We start from the raw sequence: 18,822 nt of genomic DNA, 5'->3' as shown, positions 1-18,822 counted from the left end.
CCTAAATGAGCTCCAGAAACGGGTGTGAGCCATGGCTATCAGCGTGGAAACCAGAGACGGGCACGAAATGCTAAGGCTGCTGCTGCAGCCACCAAGAAGCCTGTGTGCAAGCACAGGTCACTATACACGCCTCCCCTAATGGGAGCCTGTGCAGCCCGCCACTGCCAGGGTCCCGTGATCCAGGGACAACTCCCCTGGGAGAACACACGGCACGCCTCAGGCTGGTGCAACGTCATGCTGGCCTCTGCCGCCGCAGGCTTGCCCCACACTCCATACCCCTCCCTCCCCACGGCCTGAGTGAGCCAGAGCCTCCGAATCAGCGGCTCCTTTAACCCCGTCCTGTCTGAGCGAAGAACAGACGACCTACATGCAGAGGCAGGTCCAAATCCAAAGCTGAACCCCAGGAGCTGTGCGAACAAAGAAGAGAAAGGGAAATCTCTCCCAGCAGCCTCAGGAACAGCAGATTAAATCTCCACAATCAATGTGATGTACCCTGCATCTGTGGGATACCCGAATAGACAACGAATCATCACAAAATGAGGGGGTGGACTTTGGGAGCAACGATATATATTTTTTCCCTTTTTCTCTTTTTCTGAGTGTGTATGTGTATGCTTCTGTATGTGATTTTGTCTGTATAGCTTTGCTTTTACCATTTGTGCTAGGGTTCTGTCTGTCCTTTTACTTATTTATTTTTTTAGTATCGTTTTTAGCGCTTCTTATCATTGGTGGATTTCTGTTTTGGTTTGGCTCTCTTCTTCCTGTTTTTTTAAATTACTTTTTAATTTTTTAAATTTTTAATCATTTTTTTAAATAACTTTATTTTGTTTATTTATTTTCTTTCCTTTTTTTCTCCCTTTTATTCTGAGCCATGTAGATGACAGGGTCTTGGTGCTCTGGTCAGGTGTCAGGCCTGTGCCTATGAGATGGGAGAGCCGAGTTCCAGACACTGGTCCACCAGAGACCTCCCAGCTCCATGTACTATCTAATGGCGAACATCTCCCATAGATCTCCGTCTCAACGCCAAGACCCAGCTCCACTCAACGACCTACAAGCTACAGTGCAGGACACGCTATGCCAAACAACTAGCAAGACAGGAACACAACCCCACCCACTAGCAGAAAGGCTGCCTAAAATCAAAATAAGGTCACAGACACCACAAAACACACCACCGGATGCGGACCTGCCCACCAGAAAGACAAGATCCAGCCTCACCCACCAGAACACAGGCACTAGTCCCCTCCACCAGGAAGCCTACACAACCCACTGAAACAACCTTTGCCACTGGGGACAGACACCAAAAACAGGAACTACGAACCTATAGCCTGCGAAAAGGAGACCCGAAACACAGTGAGTTAAGCAAAATGAGAAGACAGAGAAACACACAGCAGATGAAGAAGGTAAAAACCCACCAGACCAAACAAATGAAGAGGAAATAGGCAGTCTACCTGAAGAAGAATTCAGAATAATGATAGTAAAGATGATCCAAAATCTTGTAAACAGAAGAACTAAAGAGCAAACAAACAATGATGAACAACACAATAAATGAAATTAAAAATTCTCTAGAAGGAAATAATAGCAGAATAACTGAGGTAGATATTCCAGATAAGTTACCTGAAAGATAAAATTGTGGAAATAACTACTGCAGAGCAGAATAAAGAAAAAAGAATGAAAAGAATTAGGGGCAGTCTCACAGACCTCTGGGACAACATTAAATGCACCAACATTCAAATTATAGAGGTCCTAGAAGAATAAGAGGAAAAGAAAGGGACTGAGAAAATATTTGAAGAGATTATAGTTGAAAACTTCCCTAATATGGGAAAGGAAATAGTTAATCAAGTCCAGGAAGCACAGAGACTCCCATACAGGATAAATCCAAGGAGAAACATACAAAGACACATATTAATCAAACTATCAAAAATTAAATACAAAGAAAAAATATTAAAAGCAGCAAGGGGAAAACAACAAATAACATACAAGGCAATCCCCATAAGGTTAACAGCTGATCTGTCAGCAGAAACTCTGCAAGCCAGAAGGGACTGGCAGGACATATTTAAAGTGATGAAAGGGAAAAACCTACAGTGAAGATCACTCTACCCAGCAAGGATCTCATTCAGATTCAATGGAAAATTAAAACCTTTACAGACAAGCAAAAGCTAAGAGAATTCAGCACCACCAAACCAGCTTTTCAACAAATGCTAAAGGAACTTCTCTAGGCAGGAAACAGAAGAGAAGGAAAAGATCTACAATAACACACCCAAAACAATTAAGAAAATGGTAATATGAACATACATATCGATAATTAACTTAAACGTAAATGGATTAAATGCTCCAACCAAAAGACTTAGACTGGCTGAATGGATACAAAAACAAGACCCATATACGTGCTGTCTACAAGAGACCCACTACAGACCTAAGGACGCATACAGACTGAAAGTGAGGGTTTGGAAAAAGACATTCCATGCAAATGGAAATCAAAAGAAAGCTGGAGTAGCAATTCTCGTATCAGACAAAATAGACTTTAAAACAAAGATTATTACAAGAGACAAAGAAGGACACTACATAATGATAAAGGGATCGATCCAAGAAGAAGATATAACAATGGTCAATATTTATGCACCCAACATAGGAGCACCTCAATACATAAGGCAAATACTAACAGCCATAAAAGGGGAAATTGACAGTAACACAATCATAGTAGGGGACTTTAGCACCCCACTTTCACCAATGGACAGATCATCAAAATGAAAATAAATAAGGAAACACAAGCTTTAAATGATACATGAAATAAGATGGACTTAACTGATATATATAGGACATTCCATCCAAAAACAACAGAATATACTTTCTTCTCAAGTGCTCATGGAACATTCTCAAGGATAGATCATACCTTGGCTCACAAATCAAGCCTTGGTAAATTTAAGAAAATTGAAATTGTATCAAGTATCTTTTCCGACCACAACGCTATGAGACTAGATATCAATTACAGGAAAAAATCTGAAAGAAATACAAACACATGGAGGCTAAATAACACACTACTTAATAACCAAGAGATCACTGAAGAAATCAAAGAGGAAATCAAAAACTACCAGGAAACAAATGACAATGAAAACACGGCGACCCAAAACATACTGGATGCAGCAAAAGCAGTTCTAAGAGGAAAGTTTATAGCAATACAATCCTACCTTAAGAAACAAGAAACATCTCAAATAAACAACCTAACCTTACACCTAAAACAATTATAGAAAGAAGAACAAAAAAACCCCTAAGTTAGCAGAAGGAAAGAAATCATAAATATCAGATCAGAAATAAGTGAAAAAGAAATGAAGGAAACAATAGCAAAGATCAAAAAAACTAAAACCTGGTTCTTTGAGAAGATGAACAAAATTGATAAACCATCAGCCAGACTCATGAAGCAAAAAAGGGAGAAGCCTCAAATCAGTACAATTAGAAATGAAAAAGAAGTAACAACTGGCACTGCAGAAATACAAAGGATCATGAGAGATTACTACAGGCAACTATATGCCAATAAAATGGACAACCTGGAATAATTGGACAAATTCTTAGAAAAGCACAACCAGGAAGAAACAGAAAATATAAACAGATGAATCACAAGCACTGAAATTGAAACTGTGATTAAAAACTATCCAACAAACAAAAGCCCAGGACCAGATGGCTTCACAGGCAAATTCTATCAAACATTTAGAGACAAGCTAACATCTACCCTTCTCAAACTCTTCCAAAATATAGCAGAGGGAGGAACACTCCCAAACTCATTCTACAAGGCCACCATCAACCAGATACCAAAAACAGACAAAGATGTCACAAAGAAAACTACAGGCCAATATCACGGATGAACATAGATACAGAAATGCTCAACAAAATACTAGCAAACAGAATCCAACAGCACATTAAAAGGATCATACACCATGATCGAGTGGGGTTTATCACAGGAATGCAAGGATTCTTCAATATAACAGACCAATTAATGTGATACACCACATTAACAAACTGAAGAATAAAAACCACATGGTATCTCAATAGATGCAGAGAAAGCTTTCGACAAAATTCAACACCCATTTATGATAAAAACCCTCCAGAAAGTAGGCATAGAGGGAACTTACCTCAATATAATAAAAGCCGTATATGACAAACCCACAGCTAACATCGTCCTCAATGGTGAAAAACAGAAACCATTTCCACTAAGATCAGGAACAAGACAAGGTTGCCCACTCTCACCACTATTATTCAACATTGTTTTGGAAGTTTTAGCCACAGCAATCAGAGAATAAAAAGAAATAAAAGGATTCCAAATCGGAAAGGAAGAAGTAAAGCTGTCACTTTTTACAGATGACATGCTACTATACATAGAGAATCCTAAAGATGCTACCAGAAAACTACTAGAGCTAATCAATGAATTTGGTAAAGTAGCAGGATACAAAATTAATGCACAGAAATCTCTTGAATTCCTATACACTAATGATGAAAAATCTGAAAGAAAATTAAGGGAACACTCCCATTTACCATTGCAACAAAAAGAATAAATTATCTAGGAATAAACCTACCTAAGGAGACAAAAGACCTGTATGCAGAAAACTATAAGACACTGATGAAAGAAATTAAAGATGATATAAACAGATGGAGAGATAGACCATGTTCTGTGATTGGAAGAATCAACATTGTGAAAATGACTATACTACCCAAAGCAATCTAGGGATTCAATGCAATACCTATCAAACTACCACTGGCATTTTTCACAGAAGTAGAACAAAAAACTTCACAATTTGTAATGAAAACACAGAAGACCACGAATAGCCAAAGCAATCTTGAGAAAGAAAAACGGAGCTGGAGGAATCAGGCTCCCTGACTTCAGACTATATTACAAAGCTACAGTAATGAAGACAATATGGTACTGGCACAAAAAAAGAAATATAAATCAATGGAACAGGATAGAAAGCCCAGAGATAAACCCATGCACATATGGTCACCTTATTTTTGATAAAGGAGGCAGGAATGTACAGTGGAGAAAGGATAGCCTCTTCAATAAGTGGTGCTGGGAAAACTTGACAGGTGCATGTAAAAGAATGAAACTAGAACACTCCCTAACACCATACACAAAGATAAACTCAAAATGGATTAAAAACCTAAGTGTAAGGCCAGACACTATAAAACTCGTAGAGGAAAACATAGGCAGAACACTCTATGACATAAATCACAGCAAGATCCTTTTGGACTCACCTCCTCGAGAAATGGAAATAAAAACAAAAAGAAAGAAATGGGACCTAATGAAACTTAAAAGCTTTTGCACAGCAAAGGAAACCATAAACAAGACGAAAAGACAACCCTCAGAATGGGAGAAAATATTTGCAAATGAAGCAACTGACAAAGGATTAATCTCCAAAATTTACAAGCAGCTCATGCAGCTCAATATCAAAAAAAACAAACAACCCAATCCAAAAATGGGCAGAAGACCTAAATAGACATTTCTCCAAAGAAGATGTACAGATTGCCAACAAACACATGAAAGAACGGTCAACGTCATTAATCATTAGAGAAATGCAAATCAAAACCACAATGAGTTATCACCTCACACCAGTCAGAATGGCCATCATGAAAATCTACAAATAAATGCTGGAGAGGGTGTGGAGAAAAGGGAACCCTCTTGCACTGTTGGTGGGAATGTAAATTGGTACAGCCACTATGGAGAACAGCATGTAGGTTCCTTAAAAAACCAAAAACAGAACTACCATATGACCCAGCAATCCCACTACTGGGCATATACCCTGAGAAAACCATAATTCAAAAAGAGTCATGTACCACAATGTTCACTGCAGCTCTATTTACAATAACCAGGACATGGAAGGAACCTAAGTGTCCATCAACAGATGAATGGATAAAGAAGATGTGGCACATATACACAATGGAATATTACTCAGCCATAAAAAGAAACGAAATTGAGTTATTTGTAGTGAGGTGGATGGACCTAGAGTCTGTCATACAGAGTGAAATAAGTCAGACAAACAAAACTGGTTATGAAGAACCTAGGGGCAGGACAGGAATAAAGACGCAGACCTACTACAGAATGTACTTAAGGATATGGGAAGGGAGAAGGGTAAGCTGGGACAAAGTGAGAGAGTGGCATGGACGTATATACACTACCAAATGTAAAATTGATAGCTAGTGGGAAGCAGCAGCATAGCACAGGGAGATCAGTTTGGTGCATTTTGACCACCTAGAGGGGTGGGATAGGGAAGGTGGGAGGGAGGGAGACCCAAGAGGGAAGAGATTTGGAGATATATGTATATGTATAGCTGATTCACTTTGTTATAAAGCAAAAACTAACATACCACTGTAAAGCAATTATACTCCAATAAAGATGTTAAAAAAACCTGCTGTATAAAAAAATAATTCAAAAATTCATAAACATTTTTATATAACTTTTCAAAATTATATTTTATGCACTAAGACTGTAAAAACTGAAGGCAATAATTTGCTTGAGACTATACATTAAGAGTACTAGAAGGAGACCTGTTAAAATAGAAGCTCTACATTTACTATCTTTCAGAATGTGCTCAGTTTCTTATCACTTCAAGAAAGGGATGTATAAATGAAGTTACTTTATGTACTGATGTTACTTTTTTTGAAAACTTAACATGCAAAATCTTAAAAAATAAAGTACAACTTCATTAAGTAGAATTTCATTTATCAGAGCCTGTTGTACCCTTCAAGGATTTCAATCTAAAAGGTAAATTCAATTATTTTTACTTTATTGTACTTGGCAAGGTAGGAAAATGGCTCATATGTTTTAGAAAGAATGTGAACAATATAAAGTGTTTTTATGCAAAACTTACACATAAAATTGTAATAATTCTTTCCCAATACTCATTAGCTAAATATCAACTCATCATTCACAAAAACTATGTGATGTACAACACATTTTTTAAAGATAGTATATCCCAAGTTATCTTATGTGAATCATACCTAATTAATAAACAGAATAACACTCTTATTAGTTAGCAAATACTTATGCTTACTATGTACCACACTACATGCTTTACAAATCACTCATTTGAATCATCATAACAACCACATAAAGGATGCACTATTATCATCTCCATTTTACAAAAGAGAAAAGTAAGGCACCAACAGGTTAGTTAACCAAAGATCTCTTAAGTTCTACTTGATGGAACTGGAATCCAAACCCAAGCTGTCTGGCTTTTCACTAAGCTATGCAGTTGCCCAATTCCTGCACAACTCTCTGAAGTCTAATCTATTGAAATGAAAAGACAGTCCTCACTCAATAACCCATAAACAAAGTCAAAATACTGACGACAGGTGAAATAACTGGGAAAGAGGATTACGGGACTATATCTTCCCTCCCCCTCAAACTTTATTACTGATGTGAGATTCTCACATAACTTCATACCTTAAGTAATTATCCATACCTCTCCTCTTATAGTTTCCCCAACACTTTTGCCCTAATTAGCACCTTTTCTTCAGAGAACACAAAAAAATATCCTTACATCTCTGTTATATTCAACGGGGGAGAAAGGAAGAGGACTCAAAAATATGACCTTTGAATATACTCACCTTCTAACTAGCTCCATTTCTTTCTGGCACAGCTGTTTCCAGTATCTGTTACTCCATTCCCCTTTACCATCTACACTCCACCCCTACCACCCCCACTGACACTGGACTTTCTATTCTGTTCCACTAGTCTACATGTCTACCTCTTAGGATTTTTTAAACGAAACTATGAACAGAAAAGAAAAAACATCTCCCTGGCCCTTTTAAACATTTTACATATGACTGTCTTAAGTAATTTACAGGGCTGCTTCTAAATATCTTTTATTCACATTACACATGTGCTCCCTGATCTGACGCCTGCCTATCTACCTAGTCTCATGTCCTACTATTCTCAGCTACATACCAACAATTAATGACGTTCTTGACATTTGCCAAACCTGCCAGGTTCTATTGGCCTCTATCCTTTTAACATGCTGCTTTCCCTTCCAGGAATGTCCCTGTCCTAGAACTTACACCTTCACATCTCAGTTCAAAATCCTAGCATCACCCCCCGCCGCCTCTCTCAGTTCCAACATTAAGACCTCTGTGAAGTGCTCTGCCTGAACATTGGTTTCTGTCAAAGTTAAGTGGGGATAAGACCTACCCCATAAAATTGTCCAAAAGATTAAATGTGAGTGTATGCTACAACACCCAGCACACAGACTAGCACTCTCTCCTGGGGGCTTTCCGTCCTATGCACTTGAGCAGTGTGCAAAATACAATCGTTTGCTTTTTATTCCCACCGCTCACTATAGTGTAAGTTGATGTTCACTGCAATTTTTTAGATTTCTAATGCCTGGAGCAAAAGTACACAATATCTGTTGATGCTACACCTTTAACTTACACTATGTTATGTGTCAATTATATCTCAATAAAGCTGGAAAAAAAATGTCCAAATAAAACTTTCAGTGCCTATCATCACACTGGGAACTGGAATCACACAACAACTGATAAAAGTGACAACACTGAGCAGTTCTCTTTCTAAAAATACTAAGACTGTGGTACTACAATTCTCTTCAGAAGCTTACATTTCTTAAAGATAACTATTTTTGAAATCTTTACTGTGGGAGCAAATATCCTGATGGACATACATTTAATAGTTTCATGCATAACAATTCTGATCCACTCCTCGTTTTCCATCAGTGCTATAATTTCTGCTTATACAAGATGATCTACAAGGTGCATTAGTTCTTTCAAACAGATCCTTGAGGAAAATGATCTACCTCCATGAAGACTGTTTGTGTGTATGTATGGTGTAGGGAGAAATTGATTTGTTATAACTAACTTTATATACCCTTTGCTGAAATCAGTAGAGACATCCTACACTGTTTACTAATGGATGCCATCAAAACCACTCTCAGTATGTAAGAACACCAGCCCTTTTCCAGCTTCAAAGCTATTTTCAGGTTAATTATTAGCAACGAAGGAAAAAAGTATTTCAAGTTTCAAATGTGTACAGCCATTATGGCTTTTAATTATAAACAAAAGTGGTTAGCATTTGGAGATAATATCACTTAAATTAGGAAATGCTAGTAAGATAAAAAATGTGCTCTCAACTTTTATTTATTTTGGGCTGCATTGGGTCTTCATTGTTGCGCGTGGGCTTCCTCTAGATGTGGCGAGCGGGGTCTACTCTTCGTTGCGGTGCACAGGCTTCTCACTGCGGTGGCTTCTGTTGTGGCAGAACACAGGCTCTAGGCCTGTGGGCTTCAGTAGTTGTGGTGCACGGGCTTAGCTGCTCCGCAGCATGTGGGTTCTTCCCGGACCAGGGCTCGAACCCATGTCCCCTGCATTGGCAGGCGGATTCTTAACCACCGCGCTACCACGGAAGTCCTCAACTTTTTAAACAATGAAAAATGATGCTATAATACAGATTTTCCTCAACTTATGATGGGGTTATGTCCCGATAAATTACTCCTAAATTGAAAATATCCTAAGTCAAAAATGCATTTAGGGGGGCTTCCCTGGTGGCGCAGTGGTTGAGAGTCCGCCTGCTGATGCAGGGGACACGGGTTCGTGTCCCGGTCCGGGAAGATCCCACATGCCGCGGAGTGGCTGGGCCCGTGAGCCATGGCTGCTGAGCCTGCGCGTCTGGAGCCTATGCTCCTGAACGGGAGAGGCCGAAAAAGGGAGAGGCCCCCCGAACAAAAAAAAAAAAAAAAAAAAAAAAATGCATTTAGTACACCTAAGCTACCAAACATCATAGCTTACCCTAGCCTACCTTAAGTGTGCTCAGAACACTCACATTAGCCTACAGTTGGGCAAAATCATCTAATACGGAGTCCATTTTATAGTAAAGTATTGAATATCTCATGTAATGTACTGAATACTGAAAAAGAGAATGGCTATGTGGGTACAGACTGATTCTAAGCACATCACTTGTTTACCTTTGTGGTCACGTGGCTGCCTGGGAACTTTGGCCTGCTGCTGCCGCCTGTCACCACGAGAGAATATGGTACCACATATCCCTAGCCCGGGAAAAGTTCAAAATTCAAAGTACTGTTTCTATTAAATGTGTATCATTTTTGTACCTTCATAAAGTCAAAAAAAATGTATATTTTGTGACTTTATAGAACTTAATCAGAAAAAGATTAAACTTCTGTTTTAAATGAGTTTCAAAGTGAAAATGAAAAACTTATATTTAAAACTCCTTTTTAGGTTTCTACTACAGATAATATACTTCTTCAGCATTGCCTACACAGTACTTGAAAATGTCCCCCCAAAAGATCTAGCTCACCTATGTCGTTTCCAGAGGAATAGCTTCCATGGCTTTCTGTCTCCTCCAGGGACAGTATCTTGAACGATGCTAGAGGAGTAGAACCTGGCTGAGTAGAGATCATTCCTCTGAATCGTGTTACCGTCCATGTCCGGACATGATTATTATCTGCACAGACTAGGAGAGAAAGAGAGCACACAACAGTTGTTAATAAATACAGATTATGAGAGCACCAACAAAATCACCTTTATAAACATATTTTAACTTTTTTCACTATAATTTACAAAAAACAGATCGTAGCACATTTTGAGTGGCAAACAGCTTACTTATCTTAAAATTACACTTAATTTGTACCTAGCCAACAAAAATGAGATAACTGAATATGGTTTACCTTGCTGCAAATATAAGGTATATAAGTAAAATCTATGGATCCTTATAAAAGTAGCCTGTAGGGTATGAATTTAGAGAAGGTTAAAAAAAATGTGTATGTAAGAGAGAAGATGCTGAATATTTTTCTGTTCTGTGGCTAAACTCCATTGTAAACAAGTTGCCTAGTTTATTTTTTCCAACCATATAAATTGTTTCTGCTTATGTTACTCCAATATTAAACAACCAAGATCAGGAGCTACTGAGAATTTACTGGCACAAATAACATTTGTCAAAAAGCTTATAGGAACCAGTTATTTATTGCTCATTCACAGTTGCATCAAGAAAAATTAAGATTTCAATACTAAAGCTGAGAATTATTTTTATATGAGAGTTTGCATTTAAAAAACATATTCCAATTAGCTTTATTTTTTCACGGTAATATTAAGTGGGTATATATTGAGATATCTCCTAACAAGTAATCTATTTCTGCTGTTTTTTCTGTCTGAATAGATACTCTGCTAAAAACTGTAAACCAAAAAAATGATATCATTAATGTAAGAACTGTACTTTTGTGGCGTGCCTTAATAAAAAATGTATTAATTTGCCATTTATTATGAACTCATCAGTATCTACTAGGAAAGTATCCAAAACTTCTTATATGCACACAACATTTCCTACTGGATAAAATGTCACAGTTGCATATTTTAAACAAAACTTCAGAAATTTAATTTTGGCAGACAGCAATAAGAATAAAAAGTGTACATATGTTACTTATACAACAAAATTCTCAGTTCTCAGGATGCCAGTTTTCTGGTGAAAAAGAAGACATTTACTTCTAGGCTACTGAATCAGCTTCATGGGAAATAATTTCCTAATTTCATTATTAAGCTTACTAGGATTCAGAAAAATAACAAATACTTCTAGCTGACTCAAAAATGCAACTATGGGATTGACATATATACACTAATATGTATAAAGTAGATAATAAGAACCTGCTGTATAAAAAATAAAATTCAAAAAATAATGCAATTATGCAATTTTGTTAGTATTAATCATTATCTAACATTTCAAACCTACATGAAATACTTGTTGTTAAAATGCAAATTTAACTACGTAGCTCTTTGACATCACATCCAACAATACCATCATTACCATCAAAATAATATCAACTGCTACTGAGTATGGCATTGTCATTTAAACATCAAAACAATCTTGCAAAGAAATAGTCTATTTTCTCACGGGACCAAATTACCTCATTTTATACAACATTTATTCGTAAGGACTATGCTAAGTGCTGAGAATAGGGTGGAGAACAAAAGCTTCTGCTGCTGTAGAAACTTACTATATTCTAGAAGAGGGAAAGAGATGATAAATAAGAAACAAAGTGATGAGTCTGTGAAGAAAACAAATCAGATACTGATAGCAGAAAGTGCCTGTTAGACAGAGGGCTGGCTAGTTCAGACAGGGTGGCCAAGGAGGCCTCACTGAGGAGGTATTTGAAATGGGACCTGAATGTCAAGGAGAGACAGCGAAACAACCGTCTAAGAAAGAAGATGTCAAATGAAAAGAACAAGTGCAAAGTTTCTAAGGCAATTTTAAGAAATAGAAAAGCCAATGAGTTAGGTATCATGAGCAGTAAGAAAAGTGACATGGGAGGCGTGGTGAGCAGGTGAGCAGGATCCGGAACAGGAAGAGCCGTATTAATCTGTTCATTCTATAAACAGAAAGAAGCCATCGGAAATCAGATCTGCCTTGCATTTCTTTTTCTTTTTTTTAAAATAAATTTTATTTATTTATTTATTTATTTTTGGCTGTATTGGGTCTTCGTTGCTCTGTGTGGACTTTCTCTAGTTGCAGTGAGCAGGGGCTACTCTTCGTTGCGGTGCATGGGCTTCTCATTGCGGTGGCTTCTCTTGTCGCAGAGCACGGGCTCTAGGTACACAGGCTCAGTAGTTGTGGCTCGCGGGTTCTAGAGCACAGGCTCAGTAGCTGTGGCACACACGGGCTTAGTTGCTCCACGGCATGTGGGATTTTTCTGGACCAGGGCTCGAATCCGTGCCCCCTGCATTGGCAGGCGGATTCTTAACCACTGCGCCACCAGGGAAGTCCTGCTTTGCATTTCTAAAGATATTTCTGGCTGCTGTGTGGAACATGTACCATAGAGAGCCAAGACAGAAACAGGGAAAGAATGGAGTAACCTAGGGGAGAAATGCTGATTTGAGCTAAGGGGCTGGCAGCAATGGACACAAAGTGAAGTAATCAGACTTGTGATGTATGTTGAAGCAGAGAAACGGGACCTACTGATGTATTACACATTATGTGGAGGGCAGGGGGAGGCGGGTGCAGTGAGAAAAAGGGAAGAATCAAGTGTGATTCCTAGATTTTCAGCTTGGGTAAATGAGTAGTGATATTGTATACTAAGATGGCTTTTGAGACAGAAATCAAAAGTACTATTTTATCTAGGTTAATTTAGAGATGCCTATTAAACATACAACCAAATACTAAGCACAAGCACTGGATATACAATTTGGAACTCTGTGGATGGTCACAGGTGAAGGGCAAGTCTGGGAGTCACTGGCATGTGGATAATAATATTCAAATCACCAGGGAAAGTACAGACAAAGAATGGAAAATCTAGAAAGAGATCTGAGGCAATCCAACACTTAGTAACTGGGCAAAAGAGGAGGAACCAGCCATACAGAGTGAGAAAAACTCCTCAGCGAGGCAGATATTAGATGAGTACTGCTCTATGAAAGATTAAAAAAGAGACCGTTTCAGAAAGGCATAATTACATCCAAAACAATGAGACATTCAATAAAAGCATATTCATCCATCCATCCATCCATTCATATATGGACAAGGTATTTCAGCTCCATTTGGTGTTTAATTAGTGAAAGATGCAGCATCTTTTTATATTAGGTAGTCTTCATATATAACAAAGCTGATGCATGAAAAGGATGTTTATAAAAATTTAAGTTAGGCAGGAGCTGATCTACAAAAGATTTAATGCAAGATTGTTTTAAAAAAGCAAACTACTGATAAACCTGACTCAATTCAGTTTTCATCAACGCTTTCAGAAATCATCTATCATAGACATTGAATCTCATGATGGAATTTTACTTTGTGATCATTTTATTTTGCGTCAGGCTAATTTTGCTTGAAAATCTGTAACTAATTTTTTAAGTATCAAATTAGTATCTAAATGTTAGAAACATATATGACTATGAAGAACAACAAACCCACAAATGTTATTTTCTTCACATCTCTTTACACATTTTACTAATTTTTAACAGTAGTTGATGTTAGACTACTAACATTCTACTCACTTTAGCATTAAACCTTAAGACAACACAACCAAATTTATATTATATTCATACCTGAAAAATTTCTCTAATAAAACATTCTTCAACAGGATTATGATAAATATTCTGAAGTAAAATATGCCATAAGAACCAAATATTAAAATAGAGAGTAAATAAAAGATATGATGCCTTCTAAATTTATGTATACTACAACCAGACAATATCAAAGAAACATTAGAAGACAATCATAGTATTTCTTTAGTTACTAAACTTTTCTACCACTTTTTCTGGTGTGTTTTTCTTACGTAAAACACTGCTTTTATATTCTTTTAATTTGTAGGAGTCTAAAAAATAACACCCAAGGCAAGGTTTTACATGACATGAGGTAGACCTCCTTACCAGTACTAATAAAATCACTTTACCTGATACAAGATGCTTCTCTGAGAGCATGATTTTTGTGACGGGACTTCGGTGAACTGTGAAGGTCTGAAAAAGCTGAGGGCCTGACCCAACCGTCTCTGGGTGCTGCACAATTACTCGTACTGCTCCAGAGCTCGTACCATAGGCAATCTCAATCCAGTTACCACTGACACCTAACCAAAATCAAAAATTGAAAGGTGATATAATAGAAGACAATAAAAAGAAAGCTGCCCTTGCAAAGTGTTCCCTGTGATAGAAGAGGCAGAGCTGGATTCAGCACTTGTTATCAGCCCCAAATCCAGCTCAGCAAAGAAATCTTAAGACTTCTCTGACCATCTTAAATTCATTCTTTCCTTTACAAATCTTTTCCTAACACTCACTCCAATATAGAAGTGTTCACTCTCTCCCTTGTACTATGTATTAGGTTCTATCAGAGCAACTGTAACACCCCAATTCTCTATTTCCATGTCTATCTACCTCTACTCTTTATTGATAAGAGACTGAATCATAATCATTTTTTAATCTATATCACCTTACAGAGTGCCTGAGACATAGTAGGTACTCATTAAATGTTTAAGGAATAAATCTGACATGCTAAGAACACCACTGACACAACATAGTATTCCTAAAGCAATACTCCATATTATTTCTAGCCTCGAATGACCATCTGTTTTACTTCTGCCACAATACTGAATCTTCTCTTTGAATAATCAAGTAATCCATGTACTATTCAACAGTTTCAAAACTGTTATAACTATGGGAAAATATATCCATTACATTGCTTACATCACATTGACCTATGTTGTTCTCTTCTAATTATATACAACTAGCTCATGACGTCAGGTTCATCTGTGGCTTTTTTTTCAAACAAGTGCCCAGATTCCATCATATATTTAAGACAGAATGGAGTTCAGTGACCTACATTCCTTAAAAGCGTCAGAGAACCTCTCAGCTTTGATAGCTGTTCTTTCTGATTCACGTGAAAATACTGGAATCGAAGGAAAAGGGCATGCTACGGAAAACACTTCTCAAAACTTAAAAGGCAACTCCATTCTTGTGTCTTAAAAGAAGACACTGCCACCACAAAAGAAGTTTTATTCTCCCTTTTTAATTAGACTGGGGGCGGGGAGGGGAGCATACCTCATTCTAGAGCAGGGGTCAGCAAACTTTCTATAAAAAGCAAATAGTTTAAACTTTGCATGCCACACTGTCTCTGTACAGCCACTCGACTCTGTCACAGTTGCAGAAAAGCAGCTGAAGACAATACATAAAACTATTAATAAAAAGAGCATGGTTTGCTGACCTCTCTTCTGGAGCAACATAGTTTAAATCCTACAATTTCAATCAAAATCATCTGTGCACACCAGAATCTTTCTTTCTTTCATACCGAAGATAATGATTTATTACAATGCATTCAATGAAATGATTACACAAGTAACGTATTCAAACTATTAATATTACTAGCCACATGTAAGTATTTCCTAGAATTCCTTTCATTACAGATAAATTTTGAATTTCCCATTTATGTTTATCTTTCACTCTAGAATATAAAAATTCTTAATAATTTACAGAGCTAGTTTGTTAATTTCATTGCAATGGCCTTTGAAAAAGCAATAAGTTATGGATACTGAGGTTTTCCAAAACTTAAATTTAAAATTTCCCAGAGAAATTTTCAATAGAGATTAAAAGTCTAAAAGCTTTCGTTGTTGTTATTGTTGTGAAAAAAAAATAAAGCTCTTAATTCCAAAATGAAATCAGCTGTCATAGGAAGGTAAATGTGCAGATAAGTTTAACAAATAATTTTAGTTATTATTATAATAGTAGGGCTTAACAATACAATTCACAAGAGGGAAAGTTCTAACTTCCCACCTCAGATTATGTTTACTGGTCATGTCTGACTTCAGTATAAAACCAAACATAAACTTTAGACTCTAAGAGATGAAATCCTCAGCACTGCAGTTCACCAGAACAAAGGGCCAGATTAGTGTTACAATAAACCAACGAATAAACATACATTATCAAAAGAACTTCAACAATTTATAATAATTTTTCTATGCACTAACTTGTTTTGGGTGTGAGGTAAACACTCAGAGCAGTAATAGCATCATTTGAAGGATCATGATAAAGTTCAGTTACAAGAAGATCGTTATCCTTCATTCGCAAAGGGAACTTCTGCATATCTAAAAAATAAAAAAAAAAATTAAATAGCATTAAAATAAATAGTGAATTTATTTAAAACTAAAAAAGGTAATATTTTCTTGTTCTCATTTTAAAAATCATACTAAATAGGACCATACTAAGTGTCTGACCACTTACCTATATAATATATTGATCCATTGTTACATCCCAGGAGAAGGAACGACCCAGCAGTGTCATAACTAGTTATAGGAACAACGTCTTGAACCTGATGTAGTGAGAATATTGTTAGATGTCAGTTATTAATTACAATCTATATTTTCTGCTCAATTTTCTCAAAATTTTTGAGTCTTTTAATAAAAAGGATACTAATATCCGATTTAAGTAGGGCTTAGAAAATACTTTCTTTACACACACACACACACACACACACACACACACACACACACACACCCCTCCAAGGGGAACTCTGACCTTTTAAAGCTTTTCTAAAAAATTTATTTCCAACAGTAGCACTTTCCTTTCAGAATTTACTCATTTCCTTTTTCTGCACATGACTGTGAGGTCACAGCACACTTTAGGACTGGAAAACCAAGTCTGACCAGGCCCCTTTCTCCCTTGTCTCTCTCATAGAAGAGATGAAATGACCTGCCCAGAATCAGAACTAGAAAACAGATCAACCGATTTCTAGATAGCACTCGCTCCCTTGGTAGTTCATTACCATTTCTTTGAAAAGGTAGTCTTCTCTACTTTCATATTCCCCACTAAATACTTCACCTCTATTTCCTAGGAAATGGCCAAACAAGTTCTCAAATGCTTTTATTTTTTCAAGTACTAGAATTAAAAAAATCAGTTTTCCAAGCAAATCAGTCTAGTTACAAATTAATGAATGCCTATGTGTGTGCCAAGAGAAAAGCAAAGGGCATGATTTTTACTATAAAACAAAACGAAAAACAAACAAAAAGTGTTATTGTACTGGCGATGAGATCAAACTGAATCATCCCTATGTACAGCCAGGCCAGACATGCATGCGAAAGTTTACACACAACATTTAAATGAAACACTTTTTATGTACCAGATATTATCCAGGCGAACAAGTACTGGAATGGATAAGGGATGTGAAATATCACTTTTGCTCTGTAGAAGCTTAGAAACTTGTGGGCAAGAAAGAAAAATAAAGACAATTATAATGTGATAGGCACATTAATGCCTATCACAGTATACATTATACATTATTTAATGTATAAACAGGGTGTGCAATACAATCATAGAAGAGGGAGAAAGGATTCCCATCTCAACCCCAGTCCAGGGAGAAGCACAAAGATCAAGGAAAAGTTCAAAAAGAAAGTAAAGCTTGAAAACTAAAAAACTAACTAGGAGTTAGGTAGAGAAAGGGAAAAGCACACTTCTGACAGAACAGCAAATACAGCAAGAGTCTAACTAAAAACACAAATTTAAAAACAGCTAAAACTTGGAAATAATGATTCCTAGAAGCCGTTCATGTCCATGACCCTAATTTCTGTGTGTGCCTTCTGGTGTCCTGCATGGTTATAAGTTACACTAGAAATATCTCTGCAAAGACTCAATGATCACCCCCAACCCCAGGTCAGGTTTCTGTCTCATCAGAGCCAACACGTTTCGTAGCAGGTAAACACCGACAACTTCTCAGTGATATGAGTAAAGATGTCTGAAAAATGGAGGGAAGGCTGCTTCACTGACCAATTTTCTTACACCAAGTGCATCGTTTTAGCTCCAGCACTCCAAGAAGAGCTTCAATTCTACCCAGAATCTTCACAGTCAGAGGCTGGGGATAGGTAAGGCCATGAGATTCCTCTCCCTCTGGACCCATTTTTCAGTGAAAGAGCAGCAGCGGCCTGGAGCTTTCCCAGGCACGTCCAAGACAGATATCTGACCTTTCAGTTCTCTGGGAGGATGGGCTCCAGGACTAGAGCCTTCCTACCTCTTTTCCTGCAACCCCTGAGCATGTCCTGCTATTCTGCTCATGTCTACCCCTCAGTACAAGGAGAACAGGGAAAGCAGAGGATAAGTAAAGTTAGGTTACAGAGGAGTTGGTATTAAGTTCTTCTCTCCCAGCATAAGCAAGGAGCCAGCCTTTCATGGCCTCCTCTTCTTTACCCCAACAGCTTCATGTCAGGAACCTGAGACACCATACTGATTAGTATATTTGGTTCAGTCATGGTGGTCACAAACCTAAGGTGGAAGTGGGTTTTCTCTCCTAACGTTGCATGCAGTGATTATCATTAACTCCTATGTAAAACTTTAAATGATTTACATTTTGAAAATCACTCTATCTTC

General features: G+C 37.4%; 1 protein-coding gene across 3 annotated transcripts in view; it reads right to left on the bottom strand.

The window, feature by feature from the left end:
• Positions 1 to 18,822, bottom strand: part of KCTD3 (potassium channel tetramerization domain containing 3) — a 70,225-nt gene that overhangs the window by 8,210 nt on the left and 43,193 nt on the right. For all 3 annotated transcript variants that reach the window (XM_027122183.1, XM_027122182.1, XM_027122184.1), the window contains exons 11-14: positions 16,687 to 16,774; positions 16,434 to 16,550; positions 14,373 to 14,543; positions 10,301 to 10,456 (exon numbers count right to left, since the gene is read on the bottom strand). In XM_027122183.1, coding sequence (XP_026977984.1) covers positions 10,301 to 10,456; positions 14,373 to 14,543; positions 16,434 to 16,550; positions 16,687 to 16,774 — 532 coding nt within the window. The remainder of the gene's footprint in view (positions 1 to 10,300; positions 10,457 to 14,372; positions 14,544 to 16,433; positions 16,551 to 16,686; positions 16,775 to 18,822) is intronic.

This window comes from Aethalodelphis obliquidens, unplaced genomic scaffold (genome assembly GCF_003676395.1).
Source record: "Aethalodelphis obliquidens isolate GAN/ISIS:26980383/991018 unplaced genomic scaffold, ASM367639v1 scaffold24, whole genome shotgun sequence".
Classification (NCBI taxonomy): Eukaryota; Metazoa; Chordata; class Mammalia; order Artiodactyla; family Delphinidae; genus Aethalodelphis; species Aethalodelphis obliquidens.
Note: the sequence above shows the minus strand (reverse complement) of the source record. Positions and strands in the feature narration are given on the sequence as shown.